The sequence below is a fragment of the Perca flavescens genome, chromosome 23, assembly GCF_004354835.1.
Source record: "Perca flavescens isolate YP-PL-M2 chromosome 23, PFLA_1.0, whole genome shotgun sequence".
Taxonomy (NCBI): Eukaryota; Metazoa; Chordata; class Actinopteri; order Perciformes; family Percidae; genus Perca; species Perca flavescens.
This window is the reverse complement of record NC_041353.1, coordinates 19,709,227-19,728,492: the sequence shown is the minus strand read 5'-3', so window position 1 is coordinate 19,728,492 and position 19,266 is coordinate 19,709,227. Positions and strand designations below refer to the sequence as shown.

The window sequence follows — 19,266 nt, the reverse complement described above, 5'->3', positions numbered from 1 at the left end:
AACGACATTTAGACAAGTGCAGGTGGCAACAGCTCAGCGGTCAAGCTAGACATGCGTAACCACCGTAATACAGGAAATCGGGAGATATTGCCTTCAAATTAAAAGCACAACAGAAACGATTTTTTTTTTTAAGAAACTGAGGAAATTGATGATAGCCTAACTGTAAAAACATTTGATCAAATAATAATAATTGTTTAGTTTGGAGATTATCCCTTTGCGATTTGAGTGTGATTTCAATTCAATTCAATTCAATTTTATTTATAGTATCAAATCATAACAAGAGTTATCTCGAAACACTTTACAGATAGAGTAGGTCTAGACCACACTCTATAATTTACAAAGCCCCAACAATTCCAACAATTACAGTAATTCCCTCAAGAGCAAGCAGTGCGACAGTGGCGAGGAAAAACTCCCTCTTGGGAAGAAACCTTGGACAGACCCAGGCTCTTGGTAGGCGGTGTCTGACGGGCCGGTTGGGGGTGTGATGAACAGTGGCAATAATAGTCACATTAATAATGGAACAGTGACTGGATGTAGCAGGAAGCAGCAGGGTTCAGCAGGAAGCTGCATGACATTGCAGGGCACCGCTGAGCTCAGCAGGGAGTGCAGCAGGACCACGGCGACATCTGCAACCAGGATCTTGGTGCCAACGTTGTCCAAGGAAATACGCTGGGGGAAAAAACATAAGGACTCCGGGGAGTAAACTCCCCAGAAGCTAGGATTAGTAACTTCTGGGGCGGGATGCACACAAATGGTAATAGAAAGGGAGAGGAGAGAGCAGCTCGGTGTGCCAAAGGAAGGAAGGAAGTCCCCCGGCAGTCTAAAACTATAACAGTGTAACTAAGAGAGACAGGACATAAGGAGAGGTAGCCTGTTCGGGCTTTGAACTCTCCCCTGCCGGATCGGGCTTTGCTGGCCTGCCTCCCTCTACTTTGTTATGTATTATTAATCTAACAATTATGAAGAGAAGCAGGTGGGCCAGTTAGGTGAACACTTCAACTCCTCACTCCCTAACTATAAGCTTTATCAAATAAAAGAGTTTTAAGTTCATTCTTGAAAGCGATTACAGTTTCTGCCCCCCGAACCCAGATCGGGAGTTGGTTCCATAGGAGAGGAGCCTGATAACTGAAGGCTCTTGCTCCCATTCTACTTTTAGAGACTCTAGGTACCACCAGTAACTCTGCATTCTGGGAGCGCAGTGCTCTAGTGGGACAATAGGGTATTAGGAGCTCTTCTAGATATGATGGTGCTAGACCATTTAGAGCTTTGTAGGTCAAGAGAAGGATTTTAAACTCAATCCTGGATTCAACAGGAAGCCAGTGCAGAGAAGCTAATACAGGAGAAATATGATCTCTTTTCTTAGTTCTTGTGAGAACACGCGCTGCAGCATTCTGGATCAGCTGGAGAGTCTTAAGGGACTTATTTGAGCAACCTGACAGTAGGGAATTACAATAGTCCAGCCTGGACGTAACAAATGCATGGACTAGTTTTTCAGCGTCGTTTTGAGACAGGATATTCCTAATTTTGGCAATGTTACGGAGATGGAAAAAGGCTGTTCTTGAGGTTTGTTTTAAGTGGGCATTGAAGGATATATCCTGATCAAAAATAACTCCTAAATTTCTGACAGTACTGCTGGAGGCCAGGGCAATACCATCCAGAGTAGCTATATCTTTAGATAATGAAGTTCGGAGGTGCGTTGGTCCCATCACAATAACTTCGGTTTTGTCTGAGTTTAACATCAGGAAATTGTGGGTCATCCAGGATTTTATATCTTTAACACACGGTTGAAGTTTAGCTAACTGACCACATTCGTCTGGCTTAATTGACAGATATAATTGGGTATCGTCTGCGTAACAGTGAAAGTTAATTGAGTGTATTCTAATAATATTACCTAAAGGAAGCATATATAAGGAAAACAGAATTGGTCCAAGCACTGAGCCTTGAGGAACGCCATGGCTAACTTTAGCGTGCTTGGAGGGTTTATCGTTAATGTTAACAAATTGGGATCGCTCAGCGAAGTAGGACTTCAACCAGCTTAGTGTGATTCCTTTAATGCCAACTAAGTGTTCCAGTCTCTGTAACAGGATGGTATGGTCAATAGTGTCAAATGCAGCACTAAGATCTAGTAAAACAAGGATGGAGACAAGTCCTTTGTCTGCAGAAGTTAGAAGGTCGTTAGTAATTTTCACCAGTGCCGTCTCTGTGCTATGATGCTTTCTAAATCCTGATTGAAAGTCATCAAATAAACTATTGCTATGTAGAAAATCACATAACTGATTAGCAACCACCTTCTCAAGGATCTTGGAGAGAAAGGGAAGGTTAGATATAGGTCTTTAGTTTGCTAAGACCTCAGGATCGAGGGTGGGTTTTTTTCAGAAGAGGTTTTATCACAGCTACTTTAAATGACTGCGGTACATAACCTGTTAATAAGGACATATTGATCATATCTAGTAATGAAGTGTTTACCACGGGTAACGCTTCTTTGAGTAGTCTCGTTTGGATGATTTGACTGTGATCATAACCGAAATATCCTTCGAAAGCAATTAAACCACTTCACCATTAATTCACTGGAGCAGGGGTCTTCAATGATTTTTAGGCCAAGGACCCCTTAGCTGAAAGAGAGACCGAGTAAGGACCCTCTACTACACGTGTCAAACTCAATGCCCGGGGGGCCAAATCCGGTCCCTTGCAAATTTTGATCCAGCCCTTCATTTCAATATAGGTGTACAGCAAATTTTGGCCTGACTAGTTGTGGACCATGCCAAAAAAAATCTGGATATTGTTTTTCATACTGTAATTATGTGATTTTGAGATTCATAATTCCCCACAGAAGCAGAGAATTCTTTTTTAATATTCAGGCTGTGAAACATGTTGTTGTGAGTCGGCTGGGTGGCAGCTGCTTTTAAAAATGTAATGTTTGTTGTTCATGACTTTCTAAATTCTACGATGGCTAAGAAACTTTTTTGATGGCCTTTTTAGGGTTTTATGTCGACCAAACTGTATAGGAGAAAGCTATATGAGACATGCAATGATACAAAGTCAATAGACTTTTTTGTTAAATAAAAGCATGTCAATACATGTCAACATGTCTGTCCATTATTGTGATCATCATTTCCAGTGTGGCCCTAGTGAAATGGAATACTTTTTATACAGTTGAGTTGCATATTAAACTGGGCTGGATGGATAAAATGAATGGATATTATATTATTTATAGGCTACATGATGTTTTCACGTTAAACATACAGTGGAAGGCACAGTGAATCCCTAAGCTTAAAACTGAATGGCTACTATAGTGGCTTAGTAAGCTTATCTTCAATGTCTAAATAAAATGTGTTTTTTTGTGTTTGTTTTTTACAAATAGGCTAATTGAACTTTGCTATTGTGTTTACATAATTTGGTGGCCCCTCTGCACTTACTTTAAGGTCCCCCTGTTGAATATCTCTGCACTAGATCGTATACTTTAAGGTTCCTTGCTTACTGTTTCTGCTGTTTATGTCATGTTTTTATCAAGCCTAAATAGCCTATATAAAGCTTGTAGAACTGGGTATCATGATGAGGATGAGGATATTGATTTGATATTATTAGTCCTAGTAATGGTAGTAATAGTGGTTGTAGTATATACATTTCATTGTTATTAATGGAACATCATAGCAACCAATTCATAGCTTCATACGTTAAATACACAGGCTTTTATTATGAAAGCGCCGACGAGAAGTGTAGTTAACTCCTCGTGACTTGACAGCCGCGGTCCAGACGGCCGGAGAGGAGGAGGAGGAGAGAGAGAGAGAGAGAGAGAGAGAGAGAGAGAGGAGGAGGGAGCCACTGAGGCAGCAGGGACACAGTAACCTGCAGGAGGACTCACATGGTCCTGCAGCAGAGGAGCACTGACCACCGGGACACTCCAAACCTCTTAACGTCACATTCAGTTCGGCTTAGTCTACTTTTTTTTTTTTTTTCTTCTTTTTTTCCAGATAACGTGAACGTTACTCCTCCGTTTTTATTTCATTTGCTTCTCGCATCCCTCCTCCCGCAGCCCAGTGTCGGTCGGACTTGGGCCGGTAAAGCAGCGCCATGGCTCGGGAGAACGGAGACACCGGCAGAGGGGAGACGTGGAAAAAACAAGTCGACGACATCAAGAAATTTTTTGATTTTAAAGAAGTCCTCGGCACGTGAGTTGACTAACTTCCACCTCAGATATCTCTATGCTGTTCCAGTAACATTCACGCTGGTATTCAGTGTAGGCTACATGTGGGGGGGGGGGCTCCGTAGTGACTTGACAGTGACCTTAACGTTAAGCAATGTTACAGTTTTCCAATGCTATCACCCCACAACGTGCCAGTAACGTTACTGACCTTAACGGTACACATTTTGGACTGGCGTCACTGTAATAATAGGCTATATTTGTGTCTAGTGTAATGCATAATGTTCCTGTAATACTTCATACCATCGTTACTGTTACCAATTTCAACCAATTATCCAACTTTGAGCTATTTCATCTGTTTATCCAGACCATTGCATTAAGCCTAACTATTTTAACACGTTATGCCTTAGCTAACATGTCAACTACTTCAACCATTTTACCTAGCCATTAGTTTTAGCTAACGTTATTTCACCATTTATCACTTGTAGCCGTGCATTTCTACAGTTTATCCAAAAGCTAACCGTCAACCATATATAACCATAGGGGAGAGTGGGGGCAGTTGCAACACTTTTTACATTTCCTTCAGTTTCTCAGCAACCGTTTGTATTAGAAAGACAAAAAAATATGTATATATTAAACCCATAAATGTCACCTACTTGCCCATACTGATGCAACATGTGTACATATGATAATACCTATACTTCTAGCTAACTGGAGCGGTATATTCATATTTTTATATTTTTTTTTTTTTTTTGCTAACATGTCAACCATTTATCCTAACTAATATTCAGAGACTCTCACTGACTCAATAGCATATGTGAGTAATATATTTTCTAATCAAATGGTAATTTCCTAAAACCCCCAAATTCCTGTCATATTTAGGCTATATAAAGTGACTTCAGTTTGCCTACAAACTCCGTTATTCATGCTGGGTGCTGTATATGTTCAGTATTCCAAAGTAACTTCATGGCAGGTTCACAGACACCCTCATAGCATTTCCTTTTGATCTCTTATGTCATGACTAATATCTGGTATCTTATTGTAGCCTGTTCTACTGTATGTGGTGTTTATATAGAGACTTGTACAATGACTTAGGATGACCAAGGTGCTTAAAAGTGAGCTGGTAGTGATACCAGTGGTTTATCTTTTTGGCACGTTCTGTTATATTCCTGGAGGGGATTTTCTTGTCGATGACAGCAAGAAAATGGCTTTAACCGACCGCAGTCTCTCAGAAGCAGTAACAGTCTCACCATTACTCTCACTTTTTTATTTCTCCATCACCTGGGTCATGAAGGAGATTTTGCTCTCCAGCTCTGTGTTAGGACATTTCTTCTTTTCGTCTTCTCCTTCCTTGTTCATCTTTTCTCTTCCGTGGTCCTCTTCCCTCTCCTTCACTTTCAAACAGGAACAGAATACAGGTTTGCCGCTCCCTGAAATCTCTGACAGCTAGTCAGCGTCGGTCTGCCAGCTCTGTTTTTCCTGCTGTGAGGAATGAGCTGCGTCTGTTTTGACTGCAGCCTGGAGGGGGACACACACACACACATGGAGGGGGAGGTGGAGGGGGGAGGGGAGAGATTAACTGCACAGGGATTAGGAAAACCTGTCCTGAATAGAAGGAAGTTCAATCATGTTGTGTAATGACTGAATGAGGATGGACGTGCTAGCTGGCTGGAGTTTGTTACTCCAAATCACCTGAAATTTGGACCGGATGTGAAAAAACACACACACACACACACACACACACACTTATGGATGCAGACTAGTACAGGACTCGATGATCCAAGATGTTGTTAGCCAAACATTAAGCGGAGCTGCTGACGTCTCTTTGAACCTGATGCATCAGCAAAAAAAGAGTAAGGGTGTGTGTGTGTGTGTGTGTGTGTGTGTGTGTGTGTGTGTGTGTGTTTGTGTGTAAGATGGGGGCGAGTTGGTAGCTATGACTCAGTTGGAAACAGATGAGATTTTTTTTTTTTTTTAAATCAGCGAACAGGGATGAAAGCAGCAGCCTGGAAACCAATCAAAAATGAGTTGTTGTCCGAAATGTGCCATATGATTGGATGACCAGCCAAAGAGAGATTGTCAGCAATGGTAGCGAAATGAACAGAAATACAGATTTTAATGGTTGCATTTACTAGCAGCAGCAGCGTTGTGTTTAGGTGCAGCAGCACATGTGTGAAAACAGAAACTCAACAGAATAGAATAGACTTCATTGTTATCGCACAAGTCCGAGCGTTAATGCCGCGATGGATATTTGATCCGTTAGCGTTTTCTGAGCTGCATCTTTACTGACAGGATGTGATGTCACAGATCTGACACTGACCCATCACATTTTGTCCGCTCAGACTGAATCACCCTTGCACGCACTGGTAGCTAGTATGTGCTTTTGTGTGTGCACTTGAACACCTCCTCAGTTACATAGCATTTTCTCCTCCACCTAATACTGGATTAATCTTGCCAGGTTGTAGGCATGTACAAAAGGCTCTCCTCGGTGTCCTAGTGCCGTCCCCTGGTGTGTGTGCTCTGCGTGTCTCCCTGTCGCTCACTATTCAATAATTCAACACCAACACAGTGTGTGTTCTTTGTGTGCGTGCGTGTGAGTCTCAGGTAGGCCACAGCTCTCAGCAGGAAGGATCACAGTAAGAACAAGTGCAAAAGTAAGACAAAAAAACAAGAAAGAAGAAGAGAGAAGGCGAGAGAACGAACAGAGAGAACGAGTGTTTACTTTTGTCATCGTGAGCAAATTTCAGCGTGCTATCAATCAACACGCAATTTATTTTTTCTTCCATTGTCGATTATTTTCTCAATTAATCATCTTGTTTTGTCCACAACTCAAAGATATTCCGTTTACTGTCACAGAGGAGCGAAGAAAGCCAGAAACCATTCACATTTAATAGCCGAGACACACCAACCAGACGGCCGACCGTCCGACAGCAAAGCCAGTCGGAATGATCATTCGGGTCCCCGAGGTCCAAAAAACTGCCTCGGAACACACTGAGGCGACACCGACTTGAGAAACGTAATACGCCTCCATAGCAGCAGGCGACGCTACTCTGTATTGTTGCCCAAGAAATGAAAACCGGCAGCTGATTGGACGAACGCGTCACATGGGTCTGGTTTCTCCGGAAATTCAAAGGCTCGTTCAGAATACGATCTCATGTTGTACTAAAATAGTTCACCGAAAAATGTTTCTGAAAACATTTTAAGTGAGAAATAAGCCGTGCAGTTGCTGAATCTGTCTTCATTTCAGCTCGACAAAGGTCAGTTTAAAAGATTTTCGTCAGATTTTGAGAGACTCTAGTCACGCTCATTCCTCTCGCCATTTCCGGTTGAGTCCCGACTGCCCTGCCTCCGACTGAACATGTCAGGTCGGCCAAAATGAACGCCGACAGCCCCCCAGACGGACGACGGCTCGGGACACACCGAACAGACTCGAGTTGCTGACCTCGCCAGACTGTCCAACGGCCGATTATCGGCTCGGTGTGTCTCAGGCTTTAGATGCAAGAATCAGAGAATTTTTACTTTGACTTTTTTCAAAAAAAAAAAAAAAACTGTCATAAAAATTGGCGATTAACTTAATAGTTGACAACTGATCCATTCGTTGATGATTCATGTTTTGCAGTTCCGGTTTGGATTAGCCTGGTGTGTTAGACCAGGGGTCAGGGACTTAGTGGACACAGCGAAAGGTCCTTCCAAGTAGTTCAACAGAAAGACAAAGTGTGTGTGAGTGTGCGTGGTGGGAACATCACTGTGCCATCTAGGGCACGCTGCCCTTAATTGATGCTCTATTTCCCTGCTGCTGGCACTGTTCTCTCCACTGTTTCTGGGACTGCAGCACCCCCCCCCCCACACACACACCCCACCCCGCCACTCCTCCCTCCTCTTCTGTCATTATGTCTCTCTATATCTCCCTCTGTATGTCTGAAGCGGTGTCATACACCTCCCTGTGTGTCCCTGTGTTAAACTCCAACAAGCTTTTCCTTCTTTTTTTTCTTCTAGTGATGACATGGTGCAGATTTGAAAGTTTTTATTCTTTTGTCCCTGTTATAAATAATGTCTTATAAATAGAACAAAAGATAATTGTTTGGTATGTGACAAAACCAACTTCATCAGTGGCCTGCAAGCCCACGTTTTAACAGCGTGGGTGCGAGTGTGTGTGCCTAGATGTGTACTGTTAGTGTGTGTGTGTGTGTGTGTGTGTGTGTGTGTGTGTGTGTGTGTGTGTGTGTGGAATTTGAATACTCACAGTATGTCGGCAGGCTTGTCCTCTGTTCGTCTATCCATCTGTTCTGTGCTCTTCTCTTCTCCTGCCAGTTTTCCATCCCTGGAGTCCCTCTCTCAGGCTGTGATTGGTTGTTGTCGTTGTGCCTTGTTGTCTGCTGCTGATTTTGTTGGTGTAATGAAGCAGTTGTTGCTTGATGGTACTGGCACTGGTAATGTCATGAGTCATTATGTTGGAGGGGATTGCCGATGTGACCGAATTCGCCTGTGTTGTTTGTTGCCGTGGTGATTCACTGATGATGATGATGATGATGTTGGCATTGTTGATGCTGCCGACATACGTCAACAATCACATTGTTGTTGTTGTTTATGGTCCTTTGTTGACAGTAACAGGATGCCAACAAGATGTTGATGGTGACATGGTTGGTGGCAGTACTGTAGTCCGGACTCCCGACGTCTTGGACTCGTTGGTATTCGTTCTCGGACTTGTCTCAGACTTGGCCATTGGTCTCACCAAATTCAGTTGGTCTTGTCCGAGTCCAGCAATATATATATCTTTTTTGTAAAGTGACTTCCTCCTTCAAAACGAAACCATTGATAAAGCGCGCTTGTTCAGAAAACAGGTATTGGTTTGATTCAAAATCCATCTCGAACGAGCAGTGACATTGGCCCCATGGTAAATGCCTGGGCCTGGCTGCGCTGTTTGTCTCCGCACCGCGCACGCACACGGAGCCATCGGCCATTTTCATTTTGGACGCAATGTCGACGAACACTGGATTCTTCAGGACGTACACACGTACACAATAAGTAAGTGGTCTTGAAGAGGATTTATTTTCTGTCTCGGTCTTAACTGTCTCTCATTTGGACTTGGTCTTGACATGGACTCGACGAGTCTGGGTCTTTGACTTTTCTTGGACTCAACAAAGGTGGTCTTTTGGGACATACATGCATACATATCATACCTGTTGAGAGGAGTTTATTTTAGCATCATATAAAATCAACAATAATGATAATAATAATATTAAAGCAAACACAGCTCTGGTATCGGAATAGTATCGGTATCGGCCGATATCCAAAAATCAGGTATCGGGATGTGAAAAAAATGTGGATCGGTGCATCCTTATTTTTGATACTTCTGTTGCTGTTCTATGTTTGGATGTTTCTGTTGACTTTGTTATGGTCACTGTCGATGAATATATTGACAATGCTATTTAATGTTTTTGAAGTTTTAATAAACATGTCATGTTAATGTTTATGTTACTGATGTTGTTGATGCTGTTTGTGATGCTGATATTAAGGGAGAATTGTGGTTTATTACAATGGGACTTTCATCGGTGCGGGGAAAACACACACCCATGAAGGACCCAATGAAAATTTGGGCCTAACATGACGAACACTGCGACATGGTTACAGCAAAGTCTGATGCGGAAAGAAAAGTGAGCAGTCAGAAGATCAGAAACATTTTAGCAAGATTATCTATCTATATAAACTAGTGATAGACCGATTTTATCGGCCGACCGATATATCGGGCCGATATTTGCATTTTTACGCGACTGCTGCGTTTGCCGATAGTGTTTTCCCGGCATTATTTATAGGGGTGGGAATCACCAGAAGCCTCACAACACGATATCATCCCGATACTTATGTCCCGATACGATATTATTGCGTTTTAAAGATATTGCAATATATCGCAGAATATTGCAATATCTTTAAAACGCAATAATATCGTTTTTTGTTTTTTTTACCTTTTTTACAACTTCAGATTTTTTCCAATTTAAAATGATGTCCCGAAAGGACAATTTTGTCAACATCTGTTGTATCTAAAAATATACATTTCTCTGTTTGTTCATCACACTTCAGTTTTATTGGTGCAAAATGTGATTGTCAAGCAGACAAACTGACCAACACATATATCATAAAAGATCGATACTTGGTGTCTGTGTATCGATACAGTATTGCCACGAAAAATATCGCGATACTATGCTGTATCGATTTTTTCCCCCACCCCTAATTATTTACAGACAGGCGTCCACAGGCAGCTCTGTGTTGCTGGAGACGCTGCAGTCCACGTGCAGACCATGCACTGCCCCTCCACCACGAGCACCATGGCAGTCTGAAATTACAAATCAAGCACTTTATTTCAATGGCTACTTTTCAGGTTTATTGTGTTCTTAAATTATTTAAATGTGTTGACAAAGGACATTTTGTGATGACCTGATTATATCTGTCTTATAGTATGTTAGCAAGCAATGCATCATCAAGGCTGTGTTGTAGATGTTGAAAGCCTTTTACCCTTGCACAGTTAACCATATGCAGTGCACCCATCCATATGATGCACATTGCACACATAATTTGGGTGATATGAAATTAAGATGATTGCAGAAGTGACACTGATCTGTGTTTTTGTTCATTATTTTTAAAGAAATGGCAGAGCCGATTCCGAAAACAAATCCAGTGTGGCAGGGTTTACATTTTTATGATGTAAACTGAGGGAGCAAAAGCAGCATCGGCTCCAAATATCGGCTCAAGAAAATCGGCAGCCCGTATCGGTCATCGGCTAAGGCTGATGGAAAAAGAAATCGGCATCGGCACAAAAAATTCTATGTCGGTCGATCCCTAATATAAACCACTTTATTAGAGTTAAAACTAAATGTGAACACACCTACAGTAAAATCTTTCCTTGTTAAACCTTGTTGTAGCAAACTCTGGCGACTGAAATGTTAAAATTACAAATATGAAAAAAATATAATACTACAAAAATGAGACCAAATTGTGTGAAGCTTAAAAGGAACATTATTGGGAGCAGTAGGATTGCTGGAACCATTCACCTGCGTGTTCTGTGCTGGCCTGATGCCGCTGGAGCCGTCAGACAGCGTTACAGCACACACGGAGATGAGAAGGGTATGTATGGACTAGTCTAACTCTGGGGGTTACGGTGAATAAGCTAAATTCCCAATAAGTCGGCGTGTTCCTTTCATAGTTACACTGTTGTACTTGTTGCTATGTTGATGACTCTGTTGCTGCTGCTATCCATCATGTTTGATGTTGAAACTTTAGTGTGTCTTCTGGTTATAGACGAGTGGAGGATTTCAACACAGACTAACACTGAATCTGCTGATCTTAACTCAGTGCTACTAAATTTGAGCTACGGTCATGTCACACACCAGAGCAGAGTTAAGAAGTCAGTTTTTCCTTTTGGTACATGCTGCAAATAATACACTTGTCTTTGCCAGCTGTCAGGACTTTCCTCATCACTAAATGCATTTAATGTGAAAGTGTGTGTGTGTGTGTGTGTGTGTGTGTGTGTGTGTGTGTGTGTGTGTGTGTGTGTGTGTGTGTGTGTGTGTGTGTGTGTGTGTGTGTGTGTGTGTGTGTGTGTGTGTGTGTGTGTGTGTGTGTGTCTCTCTGCACAGATTGACACGTGTATCTAGACCTCTGAGTATTAATGATCATAAACTTTAGTCCATTATCGGATCAGTGCTCCATTTTAAGCTTCTCGGCAACCACATCCAGCTTATAATGTGCCCCCCAACCCCTCCGTCTCCCCTTCTGCTCTGTCCGACAGCTGTGTGTTGCTGTTCACGTATGTGAAAAAATTGAGACGTTTAAAAAAAAACAAAAAAAAAACGAATTCACTTTGCTGAACCATTGGTGGCCTGGGTTCAACAACAAGGTTGCGCGTTTTTTACTCACATTTTATTTGTATTTTTTTTGCGCTTTTTTTCAAGAGTTTTTTTTCACCTGCCCACCGCACAAGTGGAAAAAAAGAAAACTTAAAAATTTAACCTAGGGAGCACATAAAAAGAGACAGATATTTGTGAATCCATGGCCATTACGCATCAACAACACTTCACAATTCTTTGTCTGGGGCATCTTTTCCTGGTATCCCACTGGGACTCCATTTTTGTCAGTTATGGCTGTAAGACATAAATGCAGTTTCCCCTGTGACCTACTAAATGACAGCTCTTTCAGGAAACACAGGTGAACATGCCTGCTGTGTGCACTTGCTCCCACTGAAGATATTTCCCATTCTTTCCTTTTTATTCGATGCGCAAGCGCAGAAGAGGTACATGAAGTACGCAGGGAGACAAAAATGAATGCAGGTGCTTTTGGGCAGCTGAGGAAACGGGACACCCGATGGTAATGCTTCAGATTTGGTTTCAGGCCTGTTTTCGCAACATAAAGGGTCCCGGCAACAACATCTGTTGTTTCGAGAGGGGAATCAGGGCCACAGCCTGCTGGGGGACAAATGGTATTTGTTATGATGAAGTTAGCAGTTGGTCGGGTGACCGTATTTTGTTGATCAAGGATGACAGGGTGCTGCTTGGGGAGGTGGGGGGGCGTCAGCAGTGTTGCTTCCAGTCTTCCTGCAGGCTGTTGGGCTGTCAAAGCATCAGTAGAAGGCAACAGAAGATATCACGTGGTACATTTGTTAGAGCGCTGCTCTCTGCAGAGAGGAGCTACACCATGTATGAATAAGTGGTTGTTGCACTGTAGCTAAAAAAGCCAAATAAATCAGTGAAATCCTTATTAAACGTAGTTTCAAGTCTTAAGTGTTAACATAACATAACATGTTCATGGCTAAATGAAAGGTCAGAGAGAAACACCCCTAGGTATTATTTATTAAGAGTTTAACGCTCATGTGTAACAAGTGTCCGCTTCAAATGTTGATGGTAAATCCTAATTGGTGCAAAGAAATACATTTTATTTTTATTTGATCAGTTAATTTGTCAGGGATAGACATTGTTACATCTAAAGTGCAACTGATGCAATGTATGTGGGACTTCTAGCCGTAGGCTAATTTGCGGTCCTTGTCCCTGGTTAGGCTTTTAGAAATGACACACATGGTAAAACACTATAAAATGGACATAAACACCTTTTTCCATCTGAGCCCCTCCCCCTTTGAAACTGTTAAAAGAGCACAGACAAAACAACACAGACAGAAATCCTTGATGTAAAATTAGGGCTGGGCAATATATCGATATTATATCGATATCGATATGTGAGACAGGTAATATAACACAGTGTTGTCTTTTTCTGGTTTTAAAGGCTACATTACAGTAAAGTGATGTCATTTCCTGAACTTACTAGGCTGGTCTTTTGCCTTTACCTACGGAGTCATTATAGCCACATTACTGAGGATTATTTATCTAAAATGTCATTGTGTAAATATTTTGTGAAGGCACCAATAGGCAACCCTAAAATATCGCCGCAATATCCATATCAGTTAATCTTGCTATCACCAGACCAAGCTCAATCTTTTAAGATTGAACATTAGTCTGGGAAGTGTGCTCTGTATCTTCTCTGCACAAGAGGCGTGATCAACGGGCATAGTTCAAATGACTCTGTACGCAATTGGATAGTCCTTCAACCAATCAGAGCAACGAGCCGAGTGGTGATGTAGCAGCGAGAGCGGCATCAACAGGTTGCTGTCGCTTTGGTGGCCGCCATGTTGAATGTAAACAAGAAGCTGCGTGGTTGCTTCTCTATCGTCATCGTATTAAACCCGCCAATAGTGCGCCAGGTGGATAAGCCAGTTTGTGATTGGTCCCCGGCAAAATTGTAACGGAAGCAGGACAGAAAAACGTACAGGTTTCCAGCCTGAGTTGCAGGGCGAAATCAAATCGGGGTGAGTTTACCCAGTCCAGATATCAAGGTATTTGGTCAAAAATATCGTGATACTTGATTTTCTCCATGTCGCCCAGCTGTAATGAGTAATTAACCAAAACAGTTTTGACTTTGGAGGCAATTGTGTGTTCATGTAGGAGCCAGTTACTTGTAGCAAGCATTTTCAAAGCCCTAATGCACAACATTTCAACGTGGTTAATCTAACATGACTAGTATCCTATTAGTTGCCTTTGAGAAATACAATTGCCAAGGAATCTGAGGATTCACACTGAGGTCTATCTTCTGTATTTTTTCTTGGAACTGGGAAGAGTATTGTGGAGTGTATCCTGGGAGTGTGAAGAAGGCTTTGAAACAGCATTTAGACATGTGTCATGTGTCATAGAATTGACATACATTTAAATGAAGAAATCTAAAAAAAATAAAACTCTTACACTGGAACAGTCATCAGGGCACTAAGAACACTGTTGTGCCTGTCTGTCTCTAACCGCTTTGGGCTCGCCATTATAATATATTGCAACAAACTGTAACCACACTTGCAACCGCTTTACCGGCATTGCCGTGACTCCCTATGACTTAAACAAACTGCCGAGGCGACATAGCTTCGCTCCATCTGCATCTCTGCATGTGTGTGTCGGAGCCCCGCTCTCTGTCAATATACAGAGGACAGATAAGCTTGCGCTTACACGCTCTCAGGTACCGAAACTTGGCACCGTTTGATTTAAAGTGAAACAGTCCTCGGTAGTACTAAGTAATCTCTAGTAGTAGGACGTAATTCGGTCGGTACCCAAAAAAGTACCAATTCGGTACCCAACCCTAGTTGTGACATCGCAACAAGACTGTACAGAAGTCTTGAGGGCTCGTTTCAAAGGCACAGTTTCTGAATACAGGCTGTGTGCATTTCTCTGTGGATTGAGTATTTTGATACTTTCACTGTATTTATATAGCACCTCCACCTGCTCCCTTTTTTACAACATTGGTCCTTGAAATCCTGGCTACAGCCCTGCTAACCCACGCTTCCTAAAAAACCACCACTGTGTACAGTATTTTGGCAAAATAAAGCAGCAAGAGACAAGAATGTTAAACCTGCCGGATAAACCTGAAAGTTCCAGAGACGGGCTCCTCTCCTTTGAGCAGAGCATTGAGACAGCCACTGCTCTGCCTGTGGGGATTTGAAATATGACTGTGAGTGTCGCTGAAACAGAGCAGAGCCTTTCTGGATAAATCAAGATGAAATATCTGTCCGTAAACGTGTTGTGGTTCCCCTCAGGGGACTGCATTGTGTGTTGGAATTACATTGCTCGTAGTTCTACTTCAAGCTTCCATACATTTCTCGTAGGGTTGCGTGATATGAGCTAAAATCTAAATCATTAATTGCACATTTGACCTCTAATGATAAATTAACCATCATTTTTATTTTTTTGTGATTCGACGACGGACGCTGCGTTTATTTAAAAAAAAAATAGGTTTCAAAATGTAAATAGGTTATACAATCTATTTCTTAACTGCTAATTAACTTGTTAGTCCTAACTTTGAACCAGCAAGTTGCGTTTTTTAGCTCCTTTTTTTTCTTCTTCTGCTGCTACGTGACACATTAAACTGTAGTGATGAGGACCGGCGAGTTAAATCGGTCGTCCAAGAGTATACCAGGCAGACACACAGCTGACAACCTGCAGGTGGAAGCGCTGGAGACAGGCTGGGACATACACGCCGCGGGCCGCTGTGGACTTGTGTCAGTCCCGCAATCGGTTTCAGGAAAGTGGCTGCATGTGTACAAGCCTACAGCTGTTTTCCCAGACACGGAGTGCGGAAAGTGTGACAGAGCCTCCCGGACAGGAGAACTGAGACTCCGTTTCCTGGTTGTCGGTCAACGGTTAATGATCGGTTAACATTTCATTTCATTGTGCTTTCTTTTGGAAGGCTGGCTGCCAAAATTGCCACTTAGTAGCTAATAATTAGCCTGAGTTAAACGCTAGCTATCAGTAAACAGAAGATTTGTGTGTGTTGGCCCGCCCCCGCATTTGGCGACTGGCGAGTGTTAATTTCTGACCCTGCACATGCAGTAGAATGTTTTTAAGGAGAAAGTAGGCCTATCAACAGAAATAAATTATCGAAATTATCGTCATTGGAAAAATACAGCTTCAGAATTTCAATGCCGATAAATTTATGATTGATTAATCGTCCAGCTCTAATTTCCCGTGAATCACTCAAACATAACCAGCACTCCTGCTGAGCAGCCCAACGCCCGCAGTCAGCCAACCACACCAGTCATTAGTTTAAGTGTCACACTATATCACACACCTGGGTTTCAGGTTAATGCTTAACTCATTCTCAGATTTCCCATAATTAATTTCATCACAGTTCGAAGCAATAGCTACATATAAAATATTTAGTTTACTTTATATCCGCAGAGGGAAAGGGGAGACGTTTATTTAAATGACAATATGTAAGGTCAATATTTTTTTTTTTTTTAAAGGACGTCAACAGTAAACCAAATGGCTGTGATACTGCTGACAGATTTTCAGCCTCTACCTAAACAGAAAAGCATGTCGGAAAGCAGCTTAGCATATTTTCCCTTGAGGCTCTGCTGCTTCTGACTGTGGCAGGGCAGAATATAACAAAATACCAAAGCATGGGAGGAAGAAGAAGAAGAAGAAGAAGAAGAGATAACAGAGTGGAAATGAGGAATTGTAATGAAAAGCAATGAGGGTGGGGAATAGAAGCACATATAAGCTTAAGGGGGCTGGCCTCAGGGGAGTCCTGTTCCACCGCTAAAGGATAAATATGTTTGAAGTCATTTTCCAATTTGCCTTCCTTTCCTCCCACCATCTGTCGTCACCACAAACTCTGAAAGCTTTTGCTCTGAAAGAACAGCACTCTCTTCCTGCTCCGTGCTCCCCTCCTCCCCGCCCCCCAGTGATTTCCCTCCAAATACAACCTGGAGGCTCATCATGTAAAATGGAAAGAAGGAGCTGGCAGATGCTTACGATCTGCACAATAAGGATTCAGATCATGGTAATAATGAATTATTGGTGTCTGGCTCACCTGAGAAACGACTGCCCAGTTGAGAGAGAATTTGAGGCGCTGTTCAGAATCCAGAACGAATCATCAACCAGACTCTCTCTATCCCTCCCTCGCTCTCTGTGTAAGGCTTTGTCCTACTGCATGAGCACGGACATCTGAGCTTTCCTTTCTTTCTGCTCATCTCCCCGTTGAGACGGCAGCGAGCGAGAGAACACGTCGCACAGCTGCGATTTGAATTTTTCAGAGCAAGACGAGAAAACTTTGCGAGAAGAGATTTGGCCCAGTCCAGAGAGATGTGGTGGTGAATAAAAATGTGGGGGTACTTCTCGGTGTGTAACTGCGTGTCAATCACTGCTCATGCACACACATTCATTCAGGGACAGCAGATGTAAACTAGCTATTAGCTAACTCTGGTGCAATTACTCTTAATTGTGCATTGTCCCTGTAAAAATAAACAATAAAATGAAATGAAATTGAAATGAAATTCTCCCTTGTGGGGGGAGGGGCTTAGGATACCGTTTTGGAGGGACTGAGAAGTTGTCAATGTTCAAATTTCCATTATTAACAGAACTCAATTCTATTTCCAGGAACCTTATATCTGTTTAATTTAGTTGGCCGTGATGTTTGTGAGGGTTCCCTGGGAGATGAGATTCAGACTGCTATCAGTGGACGGGCATGTGTTTACATGTTTGGTTGCATGTGTGTGACGGTGTCTTCTTGTGAGATACGAGTGCATCATCTCTGGGTGTTCTGTCGGCTCACATGGCAAATGTACTCACTATATAGATTTAGTGTCCACATGAATACAATATGTTGACGAACCAGTCCTAGAACAAATAAAAAAAAAAAACAGTGCCGAAGCTAAGGTTCATCCCACCGTATTACCCAAAGTAGTTTTTCTTGTCTGTGTTTAGAGAAGTGGTGAAAATATGGTGGAAGTCGTTGCATTAAGCTGGTTGTAAATATAGCTTAGAATCGGTAAAGAACACTTAACACTGTATATGTTGTGTCGGCATTAGCTGAAATCTGAACTTCATACATTGCATCATGTTCATAGAGTAGGCATGGGCCGGTTACCGGTTGCAAGATATACCGAGGTTTGAAAAAGTTAAAAGTTTCAAAACCACCAACATTTTCTTCTTCAAGGACAGAAAGTGCAGTTTAGAAATCCCTCTCCCTGCCAGCGTGCAGTGTGTTTAAAAATAAAATACATTGTGTTAAATGGAAAAAGTAAATAGTTTTTTTACGCAGGCATTTCAAAAATAATACATTTAAAGCCATCGCAATACCGTAATACGGTGAAACCGTGACATCTTTGCTGAAGGTTATAATCATGCTTATTCATAGATGGCTATTGCAGGGATCTGGAACATTTCCGTCAAGGCATTTTGAAAATATGATACGGAAAAATTAAGATTCACCTTAGGGAATGCATGTCTTCTTAACAACAAAAATTGAATGTCAGGCAAGTGTACAGAAACGACAGAAAGAAAGATGACTCTGATAGGAAAGGGGTGATTTCCATGCAAGTCGATGCTCATGTTCAGTCTGAGATGGCGCAGAATGTCTTCGTCCTCGTGGCCTGGAGTGCTCTTCAGCCTTAAAACTATTTATGAAACCACTTCAGTCCAATCTCCACAGAATGGGTATTAAAGTGCTGTGTTGTAATTAGGCTTTAGCTAGCTTTATATAACAATGTATTATATAATCATTTTCAGTAAATTTACAGTGGCAATGACTCTAAAGCTCCTTTCACACACGCACTGCCAACCTGATTTTAGACATTGAAGGACAATTCTGGCTAATTAGTTTGCTTTTTATAATGTTTACCGGGATCTAGTATCTGTACAGCACTTTGGGGCAGTAGTGACTGCTTGTAAATGTGCTCTATAAATAAACTTGACCTTGACCTTGACAAAATGAACCTAGGGGTTAATAACGTGTACCGAGTCGAACGTTCTCTGGGATCTGTTTTTATTTTAATCGAATGTGTCCGTAGCTTGAAACTAGCTACCGCAAACCGGTGTTTAGCTGCTAACGCTAGCTTTCGGGGCACAGGATAAATCACTATATCTACACCACTAACAAGGCTCAAAATAGCACCACACTTAAACGGTAGCATAATGAGGGTCCCTACATGTACAGTCAAACGACGAACGCCGTGCAACCAGTAACCAGTAACATAGCTCGAAACGTGGTGTTCGTGATTTGACTGGTCATGGCCGCATGTAAACATTAACGCTACTGTCTTTATAATC

General features: G+C 42.1%; 1 protein-coding gene across 1 annotated transcript in view; it reads left to right on the top strand.

Moving 5' to 3' along the window:
- Positions 1–3,825: 3,825 nt before the first annotated feature.
- camk1da (calcium/calmodulin-dependent protein kinase 1Da) overlaps positions 3,826–19,266 on the top strand; it is a 79,619-nt gene continuing 64,178 nt past the window's right edge. Inside the window, exon 1 of the mRNA XM_028570763.1 lies at positions 3,826–4,169. Within this exon, the coding sequence (XP_028426564.1) occupies positions 4,072–4,169 (98 nt within the window). The 5' untranslated portion in view covers positions 3,826–4,071. The remainder of the gene's footprint in view (positions 4,170–19,266) is intronic.